Source organism: Dasypus novemcinctus, chromosome X (genome assembly GCF_030445035.2).
Source record: "Dasypus novemcinctus isolate mDasNov1 chromosome X, mDasNov1.1.hap2, whole genome shotgun sequence".
Classification (NCBI taxonomy): Eukaryota; Metazoa; Chordata; class Mammalia; order Cingulata; family Dasypodidae; genus Dasypus; species Dasypus novemcinctus.
This window is the reverse complement of record NC_080704.1, coordinates 78,899,268-78,917,275: the sequence shown is the minus strand read 5'-3', so window position 1 is coordinate 78,917,275 and position 18,008 is coordinate 78,899,268. Positions and strand designations below refer to the sequence as shown.

Genomic DNA, 18,008 nt, shown 5'->3' with positions numbered 1-18,008 from the left:
AAAGATTATTCCAGAACACCGATTTTTCCCTAAGGCACAGAATATATATCATCCAAACCCTTGACACCTGGCCCTCCTTATGTCTCTGGTCCAAGACCCAGTGACCCATTAATCACTCCTCTGAGGTTGCATAAACGTAGAAAAAACCCAGGGACCCCCTTCTCTTTACTTAGGCCTCTCCCGGCGTAAGGTCTCTGCTGACTTTTGAATTGTATTTAGAGGTTTTTGCTCCTGGAGTGAACTGCTTGTGGCAGGGCCCTCCAGTTGAGGGGCTTCAGGAAGCTTCTCAGCACAGTGTGGTCCCATAGTACAGCCCTAGTACAGATAAGGAGATAAGGATTAGGGATAGAATTCCACTGGGGGCAGAATCCAAGAAATAAAGGATTTACCTTGATGTTTAAGAACTCAGTGAAATCTACAGTTCGCTTCCAGCAGCAGGACCAGCCCTGACAAAAGATGCAGCTCAGCTTAGATTGCTGGATCTATTTCTTTTGGAAAATGCTCTTGCTATCCCCCCTCACCTACTCCTCACCTTAAGGGCATCATGGAAGATTGGGACCCCAGGGTGATGGCAACAGGAATCTGTAGATACCAGTAGAAGGAAAGATAAAGGTAACTATTCCAAACAATCACTTGTCACCTCTTCCCTAGGTTTTTATGCTTATGGTTTCATTCTACATGATGTAAAAACAAACAAAACACTAGTGAAGTTTGAAGATCACTCAGGCCAATTAAATTAGGGCAGGTACACCTCATTTCTTTCCTTGTTCCATTAACAGACTGCCCCACAACTGACCGCCTCCCAACACCCACACAGAACCTTTGGCAAGATCAGGATTACTCACCAGAAAAGTTGGTATTGGGGTCAAAGTGCTGCCCACAGCCTTTGTTATGGCAGAGTAAAGACATGGAGGTGTTGGAAGAACTACAAAAAGGGTATTTCAAGGAGTCTGACTGCCGAGTGAGGAACACCTCTTAGTCTGGAGGCTTTTAACTGACTGGAAGGACCAGCTGTTTCTATCTTTAGTTCAGGAGGCGTACACCTCCTAACATGGGCAAGGGAACTTCAGCCAGTCTCCCCAGCCAATGGGAGAGCTCAAGAGCATTTTAGCTCTGAGGCTCAAGAAAAAAGCATCAGGCAGAGTTGGGCTTGGAACTTGGGTGAGGTCAGCTAACCACTGTTCAGAGACAGTTTTAGATTCACCATGCCAATTCCAAGCTAATGACATACTAGCAGCTGCTCAGAAATGAATACCAATTTTGAGACCCCACCCCCAGCTCAATGAGGGCACCCCAACTCATCCAGCAAATTTCCTTTCAAAGCAGTTTTGCTTCTATCCTCATTGTGTAGTGCCAATCCTTGCCAACCATTTCAGCCATTGCATCTCCACCTCCTCTCCCCATGTTTGCCCAAATGAATGATTAATACTTTAATCAAAAGGTCATAAAGGATTATCCTTATAGAACTTAGTGCTCATCTCCTAAGACAGAAATCCCTTCCCTCCCCCACCTTCAAAAATAGCACAGAAAATTAAAAGGCTTAAAATGTATTTTAATAAGTTGATGCTGCATTACTGCTCCATTTCTCAGAAAAACTCCAAATTTCAGGTTTCAGAGACAAATCAAACATGGTACACCAATAAAAAATGCACAGCGTAACTACCTAAGATAGGCAAGGCTAAGAGCTACTGTCAGACCTTTAGCATACAGCAACCCTGTTTCCAAGATTGTACTAAGCCTATCAAGAAAAGCTGTGAACAGCAACATCCTAGACACAAAAGGGCCATTCCTGGGCAGTCCTCACCCAAGAAAAAGATGGATGCAAGTTAACACAAGATATTTTTAAAGATATACTAAAATGAAAATCTATGAGAAAATGTCTTCTTTAGGACATTAAGGGGTAATATATGAGATATAACAGAACAATATGTATGCTGTCTGTGACCTCTATGGACATTTGCCTGAATTCTGACCTGGGAGTGAATGGAGAAATGGGGCTAAGGTCATTGGGTGATGTTTTTTTTGTTTTTTGTTTTGTGGCATATATGGCAGTGTCTCAGGTTGGGGGCCAGGGGGTGGAAGGATTAGAAAGCAAACAGAAAAGGATGGACAAAGAATGGAATGATCAGGATTAATGGGGCTCTAACTGGATCCATTTTTGTCATGGCTCCCCCCAGGCCCCAACATCAGTAACATTTGAGACTTCAGGAATGCACCACACAGAACTGATTTGTTAAGTAATATATACCACACTGAACTGATTCGTTAAATACCACCCTCCCTCCCATGCCCTAGGTCTCCCTAGAGTAGTACAGAAAGGAAAAACCTAACTAGTGGAAGGAAATCCCTAACACTCTTCTCCAGGGTAGAATTCTGGCTAGTCCAAAAAGGGTCCTTCTTTTAAGGGTTTTGAGAAACTAGGACACTGCAACTTTATTAGTATCGGCGACGTTTGTTTGGAGCAAATTCAGCTCCAGGAGCTGCACGGTTGAATGCAGGAGGAGTTCCACCAATTGCCCCAATTCCTTCCATTGTAGCAGCTTGGCCAAAGCGTTCAGTTGTTGGTGGGGTCTTGAAAAAAAAAAAAAAAAGAACAACAACGTTACAATAGTAACTTTTGTTCCAAGCTTCCCACCAATTTGGAGTCCCTCCCCTAGAGGTCATTAAAAATTGACTGCGAAGAACTTTCCACCCAACTAAACATTCAGTAAGACTCCTGATTCTAGAGGTGACCAAATTTGCTCAGAACAAAGTCTAGAGGATAACCCTGAAGAGAAGGTTACCTGAGTTAGGGACCCACCCAACTGTCTACCTTGCTTTTCTTTTTTTAAAGCTTTATTTACTGTTAACTTTTTCATCATTCACAATGTTTTCTTAAGATTTGCGGTAACTGATTTTGCTTTGATGTCCCCCCCCCCCACACACACACACATACCCTGTTGTTATCTGCACTCCCTGTCTGCTCTGTCCATTTCCTGTGTGTTCTTTCTGTGTCTGCTTGTCCTTTTTCTCGTTTTTCTCTTTAGGAGGCACCGGGAACCTATCCCGGACCTTCAGTGGGAGAAAGAGGCACTCAATTGCTTGAACCACCTCATTTCCCTGGACTGCTGTGTCTCTCCTCTGCATCTCCCTTTGTTGCGTCATCATGCTGAGCCAGCTCTCTGTAGCATGGGCCGCCAGCTAGCCACAGGATGCGCAGGTTTTGCCTTCATCAGGTGGCCTTGGGAATCGAACCCAGGGACTTCCCATATAGGTAGAGAGAAGCCTAATCCCTTAGGCCACATCCGTTTCCCTTGCCTTTAATTTTAGTCTTTATTCTTCACTATTGACTAACCAATACTATGTACTAAATTCTTAGGTTGGGTAAGTTCTAGACAAATCCTTCCTTTTTCCTGAGCTAGGTATCTAGACAAGGGCAGCTCATCATGCTTTAGCAATCTTAAGCCAATCAAGTTTGACATTAAAACCAAATCAACCTCAAGATTGTATAAGCCATAAAGTCTTTGGTTTCACATCTATATTATGCAACAATGTCTAGCTTTCACTGACTTCCCGCCGAAAAAATAACCACCCAAGGTAGCAGCTAAACAGTCACCCAGAATGGCCAGTTAAAAGTCATTTGCTTTACTTCTATACAAAGTATAGTTAAGATTGGGTTTGTTCAAGAGTCAAAAATAAAGATCTTGAGGTTACATTTAATGGGTACCAGTAATCCTAAAGACTACTTTCTGTAGCAAAATTGAGTCAGTCCCACCAGCTTTGAAGACAAAGTCCTTTCCCCTCCCCTACCACCATTCAGAGATATTGAAAGGCTCTGCAGTTTATTACCAATCCCAAGGTTCCATCTGGCATCATGGTAGCTGGTCCTGGAGGGGCTGGGGTACCAGTTGGCACAGGAGCAGGTGGCATGGCGCCTCTGTTGTTTATGCCCATAGCACCTAAAGTAAAGTAGTGTGGTTAGTATAGCAGGTAGATTGTTAGCCTCCTTCCATACCACCAGAGTAAATAATTCCAACAAGGCCTCCTCTCTCTCTCTCTCACCATGAACAATGCTCCCAGAAATGCCAGCCCCTTCAATCTGGACTAGACAGGGAAGGTACATAGTTTATTGGAGACCAGACAAAAAAACAAATCAGAGCCATTAACTGCCTAAGTCCTTACCTCCCATAGCCATCTGGCCCATCCGTATCTCCTGCTCTCTCTGAAAAACAAAAAAACTATTCAAGACAGCAGTACATTCTACCACAGTCTATTGAGGACCACACACCAAGGTAAGAAGATGGAACAGTAAGACATCCATGAATGGTAAGACATCCCAAGAGTACTGAGACCAAGCTGAAGAACACCAACAGCTCCTTGCTAGTTGTGAAGTGAGTTCAAGGTCACAGAGTTACTAGGAGATTCTTATTATGAAACTCTCAATCGGAAGCAGAATAGGCATCACCATCCCAAAATCCTCAAGCTTGAGGAAATGAACAAACATAAGAAGGGAATGTAACTATGGACCAAGGGAGACTTATTATTCTAGTAATAGAAGAACTTGTAACATTGATATAGACATTGTTCACCAGAGGTTCCAAGGGGAGAGAGAAAGAAGAATAGGTATAATATGGGCACTTTTGGGACATTGGAAGAGTTCTTCATGATATTCCAATTGACAAATACAGGCTACTATACATTTTGTCAAAACCTATAAAATTGTATGGTACAAGTGTAAACCATAATGTAAACTATAGACCATGGCTAGTAGCAACACTTCATTATTTGTTCATCAATTCTAACAAATGTACTATGCTAATGAAATAAGTTATCAATAGGGGAAAATGTGAATGGAAGGGGCTTCGGTATATGGGAATCCCCTATGCTTTTGATGTAACTTTTATGCGATCTAAAACTTCTTTATAAATAAATAAAATAGAAGGAAAAGAAGGAGAAAGTTGATTTCTTCTAAGTCTCCAGTCTGTACAATTACAAGGACAACAGAGGACTAGTCTAGGCTGCTACAAGACTTGATATATCTCACCCTACAGTCACCAGCATACAATGGCCTCAGCTTTTCAACATAAATTGCCTATGTGGCAAGGAGAGCTCCGCTTCAAACCCTACCTCTCCTCTCCTTCCTCTAAATTCTTTCTAAAAGGAATTTCCTACTATGGGAAAATTGGCGATAGCCTTGGGGACAATCCCTGTTGGGTTTGTCATGTTACAACCGGCCTGGTACATCATGGGCACATGGGAGATATACCGCATCAGGGAAGGTTCCCTTGAATCCTTCCTGCTGTCGCCGCATCATTTCCTCCTGCTGTCGTCGCATCTCTTCTTCACGGCGCCTGCGTTCTTCCTCCTGCCTACAGAGAGTCACCAAAGTATTTAAAACAGAGGTATTCCAGAACTTGAACAGGCTATCTTAATAGGGGACTCTGCCAAGGAAATCAAGAATCTACAGAAAACTATCATAGATTTCCAGGAAACAGAAGTTAAGTGTGCCCAGCTCCAAGGTAACCTGGATGCATCCTTCAGGGAAAAAAGTTTTCCTCTTCAAAGGAGTCTCATGAGACCAGCACTCAGCTGCTTCCCCCCTTCAGTGCAGCCCCAGGTAATGCCCAGAACAATAGGCAGCCAAGAAAACCACCTATCTAAAGGAAGAACCTGAAATGTCAGGAAATATTTATATACCAGTTAGCATGATGGGTAGGAAGCACGAGTGACACTTCCTTTTAGAGGTGTCTGGAAAACAAGGTTCAAGAAATAAAGTTACCTGAGCTCCAATTGCTTTCGTTTTTGTACCTCTTGGTTGTGCAGCTCTTCCATCCTCCGAAGTTCTTCTTGGCGCCTCATCAAATCTAGAAAAATAAATTGATTCATGGTATTCTTCATAATATCCTTTGTCCTCCTCATAGGTTCAATAATTTTCCAAAAATAAAGATCCAGGAAACAAAGGGACTGTAATCCCTAAGTGGCCATCCAAGGTATTCAGAGCCCCCTAAGTGAATCAACCTGTATTTCCTTCTCCAGAGTCTAGGGGTCTGTCACATCTACCACAGAGTCTAGGAGTCTGTCACATCTTTTGACTACCAAGACCAATGAAACAATTCAGATTCAGGCTTTTCTCTGACTGGCATAAAGAAACCTCTGAAAAAATGCCACCTTGTCCTTCTTACAGGCCTCTACTCACCCTGCCTCATTAGCATGACCTGGTGCTCATGGCGAGCAGCCTCCATCTCCATCTCCAGCTTCTCACGAGCTTCCTTGATATTGCGGTCCACTTGGTCCTGTTGCTGCTTCTCCATCTCAATGAGTGCCTTCCAGCGCATGGCATACTCATACTCAAAAGAGCCAGGCTGTGCAAATCTGGGTGGCTGCTCTCTCTCCCTATGGACAAGGGTCCTGGGTCACTAACTTTGTCCAAGATTCCCCTAAGCATCACAATCTTTCCGAGGGCCAAGATAATGGCTGCCAATGAACACCAGCAAAGACCTGCCCCTTTTACACATCCCTTTGCAAGTTTCCTTAGGATTAGGTAAACAAATAACGGAATGTGTCAAGACCACTAACTTGTGAAATTGCTGGTTCTTTATAACCAGCTTCTCTGGAAGTCCCTCTTCATCATCTAATTGGTCCATGGGCTCCACAGTCACAGGTCGAGGAAATCTAGGAGAAAGAAGGTAGCTCAGGGTCAATTCACACCCTCTCAGGCTCCCTCTATACATCTACCCATTGGTACAATGAACTAGTTAGGGGCCAGGACTGGACAATTAAACATACTTCTCAAAGGGTTCCTATACTCAGGCCCAAGGAACCAAGCCTTTTTAATGACATTAAGGAGAATTTGGGGTTGACAGTCAGGATGGAGTCAGGTTTAGATCTCTGAATACAGAGAGCTACAAAAAGATATTCAAAGTAGGTAAATAAGGTACTTAAGTATAACCTAAATATTTGGTACCTTCAGAAAACGACTTGGGAAAATACTGAGATACCATGTGCACAAAACAACTTTTCAGAATCCTAAAACTTTTCAAAATGGAGATTTAACACTGATTAAAAGGCAATCTACTCTAAGTCTGAAGAGGTATTTTTTAGTCCTCACACCATTTTCATGGTTTTAAGATTACAGTGAAAACCCTTTTTTCTGACTAAAAATAGAGGACTGCCTTAGAAATTTACTAGAAAGCTGAATTAGTATCAAGTATTTAAGTGAACAAAAGAACACGGTTCCTAGAGGCTAACTCCCCAGATCACAACAGCAAAGAAGTATAGCAACCTAAGGTAGATTTCTGAAAACTCCCCTTACTTACGTGGTTAGCAGGAAGGAGCCTTCACTGCATCTGTCCAGAGCTTTCCGAGCAGCTGGCTTCCCTGAGAACTCAACAATGCCTTTTCCTGAGGGCCTTCCTCGATCATCCACAATGACTACAGCCCTCTCCACCTGACCAAACACAGAAAAGGCCTCCTCCAGCAGTTCATTGGACACGTACTGAGGAAGGTTCCTGACTGTAAGAGATGCACTATGGCAGGCAAAGCGCACACGCAGCTGCTTTCCACGGAGTGGCATGTTGTCCAGCTCCACTTTGGCAATCTCCGCTAGGGTTCGTGTTTCCTGGAGAACAGAGAAAAGTCAGAATAACTCAGTTTAACAAAGACCACCTGAGCAGCCATCAACTGTCTAGAGTAGCATAGGTAAGTAACAAAATGTCTCCAAAAAAACCTTAGCAACAAGCTTATGAGGAAATATGGATAGAATTGGAAGAATGGAATTTTCTGTTTCAGATAAATAATCAGTTATTGCCTAATTGCCTTACAAAGCAAATATAACTGGAAATTCTAGAGGTTAACACTTGCCCATCATCAGTTTCATAGGTTATTCTCCCAAGGGTAGCAGATCATCCAGAAAACAAAGGTCATCTTAAAATCTACCCTTTTAATACAACCCTCAAAATACTTTAATTTTAGCTAGTTGCATACAAGTTTAATCAGAATTACTTATGCCTTCCAAGAAGCCTCTTTAGAACCACAGACCCTGAAAGGACCCCTTTCATATTATTAAAGAGGAACATGAGCCCCTGAGAAATTGTGATTTGCCTACATAAAATCTCATGAGTTAGCGGCAGATCTGGAATAAAAACTAGTTCTAACACTCCACCCAGTGAGCCTGCTACCAAATTATGCTCAACATTTATGACAGTAAATAATGCCCAGAAATGTTTTATCCCCATATATTTTTCCTGAATTTTCCTAAGTCAAATCAGACTTTAGTTCTAACATACTAAAATATTTGTTGGGTGGAGGTGCGGAGAGCAAATGGGGAGAGGTACAGACAAAAGAAAATTAGCCATGAGTTGGTAACTGGACAATGGGTATGTACAGTCTGTTCACTTCTGTTTGTTTGAAATTTTCCAATTAAAACAAAAAAAAGTTCCAAGGGGCATACTTTAGTCCCAGTACCCTGAGACTGTCCTTAAAACAAAATCCATAAAGATAAAAAATCTGCATTTTTCTCCTACTTCAACTACAAGCTTTTGACAAACAGATCATCAGAGAATTATTCCCATTGACTATTTTTTCCATATACTTCATTCTCCGCTTTTCAGAACACATGCACCAAAGCCCACAGCTGCTTACCAAGCGGATAAAGCCAAAGCCTTTATCCTTATGAATGAAGACCTCGCCTGCTTTCCCATATTTTTCAAATAGTTTCCTCATTTCCTCCTCAGTGATGTCAGGAGGAAGATTGCCCACAAAGAGACGGCTCCGTTGGGTAAAGGTTTTCTCTCCTGGTTTCCTAAAATTCTTCAGGTCGATAGTCAAGCCTTCATCTGAGGGAAGACATATAATCACTCAAAAGATGGAGAAAAAGAATTATAGTTACATCCTTAAAGAGCTGTAACTACTGCTAGACTAAGAAATGTAACTGACATAGAGAAAGCATATACCATTTCTCAATGCAACCTATCCATTAACCACTTATCAGTAAAGTACCTTAAAATGTGAAAGCAGAATGCAGAGGTCTGAGGGGGACTTCTCAACTGCTCTACTGTTGAGAAGCCAAGACAGAAGCTACTGGCCAAAGAGAAAATTAAGGAAGTCAAGGAACCCTATGTCACAAGAGATCAAATTTAAAACATAATTCCTCCATTTTCCCAATCTCTCACCAATCTTTCTTCATAACCATAACTCTCCCATTCTTAAAGGCTTGGGGAAGTGTGATGAAAAATAAAGTAAGCTAGGAAAGAGTATTTTGGAAATAAAAGAGGTTAGAGGTTGGTTCTGGTCTTAGTGACAGATACCCAATAAGTATTCAAAGTTTATTAAATGAACAGGAAAGTACATTTAAAGACTTTTTAACTCTAACCAAAAATGGGTTGGCACAGACCCCATGCTACAAGGATAACACTCAGTACCAAATTCCTTCTCCATTAAGCCTTCAAGACTTGATCTATATTCTCTTTAATTACCAGTCATCTGATGACTACCTCTAAGAACCAAGCTCTGAGGTAAAACATGTGGACATCTGTTTAGCAGAAGAATGTACCTCATAGCAAATCAACACAGTACTCAACTGCTGTCCTAAACAAGACATCTGCTCCTTGGTTTTAGGAAATCAGCCTTTCCCACCATAAATATACTAAAAGGTAAACAGGGAAAAGGACAAAGTTGTGCCACAAAGGCCTATTCCCTTATAACCCAAGAGGCTAAAAAAGAAACCAAGAAACCATTCCCAAGAGGGAACCTACTTCTACCCCGCTGCTTTGTAGTCTACTTACTTTGGCTGCTGGCCTGTTGCCCATTTGCAGGTATTGGTGGTGGTGGTGGCTGCTGCTGTTGTTGCTGTGGGTGGTGTTGTGGATGGTGATGCTGATGATGTTTCCTTGGAGTATGGTTTTGCTTCTCCAGGTTAAAGGTTTTATTGCTCTGCATTTCTGCACCTTAAAAAAAAAACAAAGTAGATTCTCACTTTACTGTAAGTGGCTATAGCAAAAAAATAAAACTGTGGGCTCTCAAATGCATTCAGTGATGATAATGCAACCAGTCACCTTCCTGATGATTCATTACGTCATTAATCACCTTTGTTATCCTGATTTTTACCAGATACAAACAACTGGTTACTCTGAACAAGTATGGTAAAAGACTACAATTCAAAAATCTAAAAACAACTAAGCATTAGTTGCTGCATACAGATACTAGACAAATATTAGAAGAAAACAACTTAGATTAGAATTACTTAAGGAAACTTCTGACTCATTAATTCCACACATTAACAGGGAAACACTTTCCCAAGAGAATCTACCCCTTAAAAAATACTCCTATCGCCTATTAAAGCATATTATACAGACAAAAAGATCGAAATGGACTACTACCAATACAAAAGAAATACAGACAAAATGGAACAAGCTGGAAAGTCAGAAATAGACTATTATCACCCAAGGGCAAGGACTAATAAATCTTGTTCTTCTGACCCCTAGCACAGTTCTAGCCCATAGAAGATACTGTATGGGCCATAAGACAGACACTAAGATTTGAACCATGACCCTAATTCTTACTAGCCATGAACTACTTAGTAAATTCTGCCATCCATTTCTTCAGCTACTATAAAAGGGACAAAGAAAAAATTACCTATTAAGGTGGCTATGAAGATTAAGTAAGAATGTGAAAATACTAGCTCAGTATAGGTATACAGAAAACTCTAAATACTGTTACTAATCACAACAGAAAAATAAATGACTACCAAAGCAATAAAAGATACAAATATAAAAATACTAATATACAATCATAAAATGCTAAGTTCTGTCATTTAAAAAGGACCTTTCCGAAATATTCTATTGCTAAACATTACATCCCTTTAAAAAATAGAGAAAATTATATTTCTCAGATGAAGAAAACGTCACAAAGGCTTAATGACTGCTGATTTTGGATGATGGCTATATGGGAATAGTATCTTCTTTTATGTGTATAAGACCTTATATAGAATTTATTTTTATAACATATCTCACCAAAATTGAAAACATCAATGCAATTATTAAAATGCACATACAAAAGTTTTCACAAGACAATACATAGCAAGAGCTATTATGAAGTTCATGTTCTTTAACTCAGAATTCTATTTCTCCTAAAAGAAAATTTTAAAATGAAAAAACTTACATGAAAATGTTCTTCATAATGGTCTTATGGTAGCAAACAATAAAAATGACTTAAATATCAAAAATAAGGGGAATGGCTTTTAAAAATTATGTTATATCCATTCAAAAGGATGTTACACAGCATTAAAAACCATGGAAACATGAAAAATAGTTTGATGTTTTAAGGGGGAAATTCTCTTTTTAATGCTTGAACATAAGACAAAAAACAAGATGGGGAAAGATAAAAACCGCCTTGTTTGGAGGCTACTGATAATTCTTCATTGTATTAATTCATTCTACAAATACTCACTGAATGCCTACTACTTGCCAGGCACTATTCTATATTCTAGGTGCTTGGGATGCATCAGTGAACAAAGCAAAGACTAACTTCTGGAGAAACAAAACAAACACATCATAAATTAGTAAATTACAAAGTACTTAAGTGCTACAGAAAATGAAAAATGGGGAAGGCAAAGTAGACAGGCAGTGAGAGGGAGCAGAATGAAATCTTAAATAGAGTTGTGAGGTAAGTCCCACCAGAAAATTGACATTTGAGCAAATATTTAAATTTTCTTATTTATATCATTTCATCAATCTATTTTTCAATGCTTCAAAACCACAGAAGTTACAATAAGGTATCTATTACAAAATAATTTTTAATACAGAAAACTTAAAAAAACAAGCATAAAACTCCACAGACCCACCAACAAAGGTATTGTTGACATTTTAGTATACCCCTTCAGTCACTAATTTATATATTTACATGTATTTTAATGGGATATTATAACAACTATTTTGTGGGAGTAGATGTGGCTTAAGCAGTTGAGCATCTGCCTCCCACATATCAGGTCCCAGGTTCAATCCGTGACCACTGGTAGCTCAAAAAACTATTTTATAACCTTTTTCTACTTTATGACACATCATGAATAGCTTTCATGTCATTAAATCTTTAGTGTTAAGCGACACAGTATTCAGCTTATGCGTGCACCATAACTTCTTCAACCCAGCCCCTATATATTGGGACACTTGGATTGTTTCTAATTTTTCACCATTATAAGTGATGCTCAGTTAAATCTTTGGGCACATCCATGATTAAATCTTCCGCTATTTCCATTTTTACTTATTTATCTTCCAAGACATGCATTATCATTTCAAAAACTGCAATCATAATTAACCACTTTATATTCAGCTCCCATTCTTAAAGTGCAGAAGTAATTATAATTTTTAATGATTACATGAAAAGCCCATCTGGATGTATACTAAACTACTCCTTACTATGAGACCTTTAGGTTGTTCACAGCTTTTCCCTATTATAACACTGCAGTAAATACCTTCTTGCTTATAGCTTTGTCTCTATTTCCATAGGATAAATTATTAAAAATGGAATCACTAAACCAATGCCATATAGTTATAGCATGGTTTTCCCAAAAAGCCATCAGCAATTTTAAACACCATGAATAGGTGCAGCAGTTTCATGGCAAATGGGATATCTAAAAAAAAAAAAAAGAGGGGGGGGAATGTGTTTTTCAAAAATAAGATATAAAAGTAGAAAATCAGAACATACAAAGTCTAAAGTCCATTCAGCAACGTTTGGGGGATGGGTGGAGTACTAGAATCAGATATTTTCCTATTTGGGTACCAGGTATTAAGCACTTCCCTTCTCCTGGCCCCAAAGTGACCAACAGCTAAAATGGGTTATCTTCACTGCCATTTCACTAGTTCAGCCTTCTTACCCCAGGTTAAAATCCAAGGAACCCCTTTTCCTTCACTCTTTAATTTGGTAGCCCCAGTCTCAGTACCTTACATTCCATTCAAGAATCCACAATATATATTTACATATTATTAAAAATTCCCAGAGATCCACTCAAAATTTAAATACTAAAACCCTAATTTACATCTTAACATACACCTCACCAATCTATTTCAAAAAGGTCATTTTATCACAACTTGTAGTAGAAATTATAATGTCCCAGAGGATAAAGCTTAAGGTGCAAAATTTTAAGGATATTCTAAACCATTTAAGATTATCTCAGGGGAGGCTGCTTCTGGCTTTCAGAAAGTGCAGTCTGGTAGTTAAGATGATAATACCCGTTTATTTATTGACTATTATATGCCAATACTGTGCTGTACTAAATTAAATTTAGTACGCACAACTATTATTCTTCTGGATAGGGTAACTTTAGCCTAGAGAAGTACTTTGCCTATCCAAGGTCATACTCTGCTAGAGCATGGAATAGCACCCAGGATGACTGAACTCTAAAGCTCATACTCTTCACTATGCTACAGGTTTTACAGAATTCAATAAACTTGCCTCGCACCTGTCACCTTGCTTCTGAGCCTCAGTTTCCTCACCTGGGTTTCATAACATCTACCTCACAGGGTTGGTTATTTTAAGGACTAAAAGAGACAATGGTACATAAATGCTTAGCTCCCATACAGGCACTTGTTCCTGCTGGCAACCACCACCCCTATTTCTAAATATGCAGGGGGCTCCAGTCAGGAAAATGACATCAATTATATTCTTCCTTCTCTTCTGGATTTTAGCAAAAATCATTTACTGTAACCAAATTGCCTACCTTTGTGTTTTTAAGAATAAATGTCTCAATAATGCTAGTTTTATCTTTCCCTAAATACAAAGTACCTAGAACAGTGCCTACTAAGTAGCAGGTGCTAAGTACCTGTTCCTATCACCTACTTTCGATGATCACCAATTTGGAAATGAGTATGTGTAGAAATTTCTTGAGTAATAAATCCACTGCTCCCTAACCACTGGCCTGAGAACAAAGCACAAGTATCAGCTGCAAGGATTTCTGCCTACTTATCTGTCCTACAGAAGATCTATATGGCTGGATTAGAACTACTGTGGCTTTTGGGCATAATACAGCCCTAACGATTGCATAAGTGTTATAGGACCAAACACTACATTCCACGTATCTGTACTCTAAACAAATGTTCCTCAATTGTCAGGAAAAAAATCAACTTTTTAAGTGAAAACTGTGGGAGGAAATCTGGCATTAATATCTACCAGGATGGCCACCTGGATATGGACCAGCCCTAAAGCTATAGAATGAACTGACATGGCAATTTTCCAAGCATTTCTTAGACCGTTCATTTAATAGCAAGGAAATTGGACAAAGACACTATATTCTAGCCAGTGCCCCCCATTAGATGTGCCAGATTTTGCAAATAAAAATACATGACCCACGATTAAATATGAATTTCAGATAAAAAAAAACTAATACCTTTTCTGGTATAAGTTGTTGTTTACCTGAAATTCAGTCATCCAACAATCCTAACCCCTACACCTACCTCAACTTCGATTGGAGAAGGCAACCAAGTGTCTCCCAGTCCCCTCTAACCTGGACTTCTCTGTTAAGCACACAAAGAAAGGTGTCAGCTTATAACAGTTTCTCCAAGTGGAAAATAACCGATAGGACGTCCAGAAAATTAAGTTTCATTTAGAAAACCGACGCTACGGGTCGAGTAACTGGGCAGCAAGACTAGGAAAAAAGAGTATACAGGAACAACGGACGACAAAAGCAGTGGGGTTTGGGGACAAGCCGAGGAACTTCCAAGCCAAGAGATTTTTTACAAAGAAATAACGCTTGGGGGGCCTTCCCTTTCTGAATTAATGGCCTCGCTGAGGACAAGAGGAGGAGAGGAGGAGCGCCCGACAAAGCGCCTCCTCCTCAAATAACGACTTCAGTGCTTTCGGATAATAGACCCCACACACTCTTCAGGCCCGGGGCGGCGAAAGGACCTGGGAACTTACTGACAGGGCTATGATTCGAAGAAGAGTCGCGCAAAGAATACGGGAGATAGGTTAAACCAGAAGGGCAGCGAGTGGAGAGCGATGGGCCCCCGCGGGTGGGCTGAGGAGGCCGTGTGACGGCGGGGACCAGGCCTCAGGGGGCCTGGGAACGGCCATCCTCCCTCCAAATCTAACCTCGCCCGCGTCTCTTTCTTCACCGAGACTGCAAGAAATCCCGCTCCCCTCCGAAGCCAAAACCGAACCATCAGAAAACTCACCCTCTACCGACTGTTCTCTCCTCAGAGTAACGGCGACGCTGCACGGCCTCTACCGTCCCGAGAAAAGAGCGCGCGACCGCCGGAAACGAGACGACGGAGCTCGGAGCCTCCCAAGGGGGTCAAAGGGGCGTCCCCGATTGGTTCTCGTAACTGCCAATCAAAGTTTATCTCCAGAGGCGGAATCATTTTTCCGCCATTTCCTAGATTCTATTGGCTACCGAACGCCAAAGGCTTGAGTTCGTGTGAACGACAGATGGGGACAAAGAGCGAGGCTTTGTATCTGATGCGCATGCACAAGTGGCTGTGCCCGTGAGACGGAAAAGGAAGGGCGGAGGGGGAGGGGGATGAAGGGGTGGGGAGATGGAGGATGGAAAGGACGTGAACGGACTAACGGAAAGACTGAAAGATCAAGTGATGGGAGGGGGAAAGGAGAAAGAAAAAGCGCGATAGAGGAAAGTGGAAAGAGGAGAGAAGGGGAGAAAATGTATGAGCGTAGGCGTGCTCTGAGAATTCCTGCATTGCGCCAGAGTAACAATGTCATTGTATTCAGTGTAGTATATCTAGCCTTTTCCTACTGAAAAAAAAAAATGCCCCGCCATTTTTCTTTTTTCACACTTCCTCATTAGGGCACGCACCCTGACACCCATATTTAATTAGATTTCTAGTTGCTTCTTCTGCTGCCATGGCTACTCACGAAGCTCAACTGAAATAGTCATCTCTATGGTTATAGAAAGAAAGAGGCGGGGGTGGGGGATGCGGTGGATTGACACCTTAGTCGCTGTGTGGTTACTCAGAATTGTAACCAGCGCCCTCATTGCCATGGTAACCAGGGAACCCTGCAGTCCAAATACCACCATTGTTCCCCTGATTTACAGATATTCAACAGGTGTCATCATTGTCATGGATACAGACTGATCTTTCAGGAATGCCTAATTAGCACCCGTGGTTAACCAAAGGCTACAAGGCTTAACTGATAAGTCCCATCTTTGTAGTTAACTCACACTAATTAACTAATTCCCACTCCTGGTTTCAGGATATCACAACTGGCACCACCTTATGTGGGGCCACAGTGATCTAGAAATGCACTATCGAATAGAACTTCCTTTAATGATGGAAATGTTCTATACCTCCTCTATTCAGTACAGTGGCTACTAACCATCTGTGGCCATTGATAACTTGAAATGTGACTGGTGCAACTGAGGAATAGAATTTTTCATTCTATTTCATTTTAATTAACTTAAATTTAAATTTAAATAACCACATGCAGCTAGTGGGTACCATATTGGGGAGCTACATATTGGACATATCTAGTTCAGTGGTTCCCAAACTTATTGAGAATAATTGATACTTTTTTTATTTTAAAACAAAACAACAACCTGATTGGGGGGGGTAAAATAAAAAATCAAACAATACTCAATAGTATAAAGGGAAAAGTGTCCCCCCCCCACTTATCCCCCATTCCCACTCTCCAGACGTAACAACTACGACCACATTCTTGCATTTCTTATTTTCTATATACTTACTGTAATGGTCAAACATAAATGTTTATACTTTTATATACGTGTAGGATTAAGTTACACATACTGTTCTGAGCCATGACTTTCTCACATAAAAAATACCTTAGCTTTCTTTCCGTATAAGTGCATAGATTTATGAAGACTTCTTTTTAATATCAAATATTTTGTTCCCACATTATAGTTTTTAGCCTCTTTTCAGTGAAAAAATACATACTTACAAAAAGGTGACATGGATTCAATAACATTTTTAATATACTTTGTTCATTACAACAACTATTTATATACCCTTGAAAAACTGAAGTAGCCAAATAAAAGAAAAATTGTTGTACATGAGTGTGCATTCCTTAAGGCACTCACAACATAAGCATAGATATGGTAATGTAAAAAAATAAGTACAATACTGTGGGCAAATGCAATAATAGAAGTATATAGGAGGCATACTGGCAACTCAAAGTGAACACACTCTACTTGAGTGGATCAGGAATGGCTTCACAGGGAAGGACATCCTTGAATTGAGTCTTTACTAGTGGATGAAATCAGTTCAATGTGCAAAGGGTCACAGTCATAATGACATGTTTAGTTTTTTTTTTGTAATGGCTAAAGAGAAGTGCAGAGGCTGAGTGATAGGAAATTAAGCTGGAGAAATACACTTAAATCAATATATTAAGGGCTTGTATATCTTGGAATTTTGTACTTTAATCTGTAGATCAAGGGGAGTCATAAAAAGATTTTAAAAAATAACACATTGCTTTTTCTGATTATAAAAGTAATATATGTTTACTGAGGAAAATATTGGAAACTACCAGAAACATAAAAATAATCATAATCCCACTATCTAGAAATAACTGTTAACATTTTGGTATATTTTCTTTTTCCATGTTAGATAGGTTTGAACTTTAGAAAAATCACTGCATTATTTTCCTGAGGCTGCTGTGACAAATTACCACAAATCTGATGACTTAAAACAACAGAATTTTGTTTGTCATGGTAACATATCACAATATAAATTAGATATATATATATATACTTTTTAATTTTTCACAACATAAATTTTGCCCTTTTTACCATTTTTAAGTTTACAATTTGGTGTCATTAATTACATGTATAATGTATTTGCTTATTATAGATATATATGTGGAATCATAAAATATTTGTCCTATTGTGTTTTGCTTATTTCATCCAGCCTCATGTTTTCAAGGTTCCTCCATGTTGTAGCATATATCAGAACTTTATTCCTTTTTATGGCTGTATAGTATTCCATTGTATATATATACCATATTTTGTTTCTCCATTCATCTGTTGATGGGCACTTGGGTTTTTTCCACCTTTTGGCTATTGTGAATAATAC

At 39.9% G+C, this 18,008-nt stretch overlaps 2 protein-coding genes across 7 annotated transcripts in view; both read right to left on the bottom strand.

Moving 5' to 3' along the window:
- Nucleotides 1-1,484, bottom strand: part of ITGB1BP2 (integrin subunit beta 1 binding protein 2) — a 41,381-nt gene extending 39,897 nt beyond the window's left edge. For all 3 annotated transcript variants that reach the window (XM_058291350.2, XM_058291351.1, XM_058291348.1), the window contains exons 1-4: nucleotides 846-1,484; nucleotides 533-582; nucleotides 390-446; nucleotides 170-315 (exon numbers count right to left, since the gene is read on the bottom strand). In XM_058291350.2, coding sequence (XP_058147333.1) covers nucleotides 170-315; nucleotides 390-446; nucleotides 533-582; nucleotides 846-909 — 317 coding nt within the window. In that variant the 5' untranslated portion in view covers nucleotides 910-1,484. The remainder of the gene's footprint in view (nucleotides 1-169; nucleotides 316-389; nucleotides 447-532; nucleotides 583-845) is intronic.
- A 47-nt stretch (nucleotides 1,485-1,531) lies between these two features.
- On the bottom strand, nucleotides 1,532-15,442 carry NONO (non-POU domain containing octamer binding). Of its 4 annotated transcripts, XM_058291345.2 has the most exons (13): nucleotides 15,144-15,232; nucleotides 14,424-14,483; nucleotides 9,762-9,923; nucleotides 8,620-8,813; nucleotides 7,296-7,597; nucleotides 6,556-6,651; nucleotides 6,176-6,372; nucleotides 5,759-5,843; nucleotides 5,246-5,348; nucleotides 4,162-4,201; nucleotides 3,829-3,938; nucleotides 2,936-3,051; nucleotides 1,532-2,571 (listed from the first exon to the last, which is right to left on the bottom strand). In XM_058291345.2, the coding sequence occupies exons 3-13, from the start codon at nucleotides 9,913-9,915 to the stop codon at nucleotides 2,418-2,420; spliced, it is 1,551 nt and encodes a 516-aa protein (XP_058147328.1). In that variant the 5' UTR covers nucleotides 9,916-9,923; nucleotides 14,424-14,483; nucleotides 15,144-15,232; the 3' UTR covers nucleotides 1,532-2,417. The 4 variants fall into 4 exon arrangements, with proteins under 4 accessions (XP_058147328.1, XP_058147327.1, XP_058147330.1 ...); XM_058291344.2 differs by lacking the exon at nucleotides 14,424-14,483 and having other exon boundaries at nucleotides 15,144-15,442; XM_058291347.2 differs by lacking the exon at nucleotides 2,936-3,051 and having other exon boundaries at nucleotides 15,144-15,231.
- Between the last annotated feature and the right edge of the window lie 2,566 nt (nucleotides 15,443-18,008).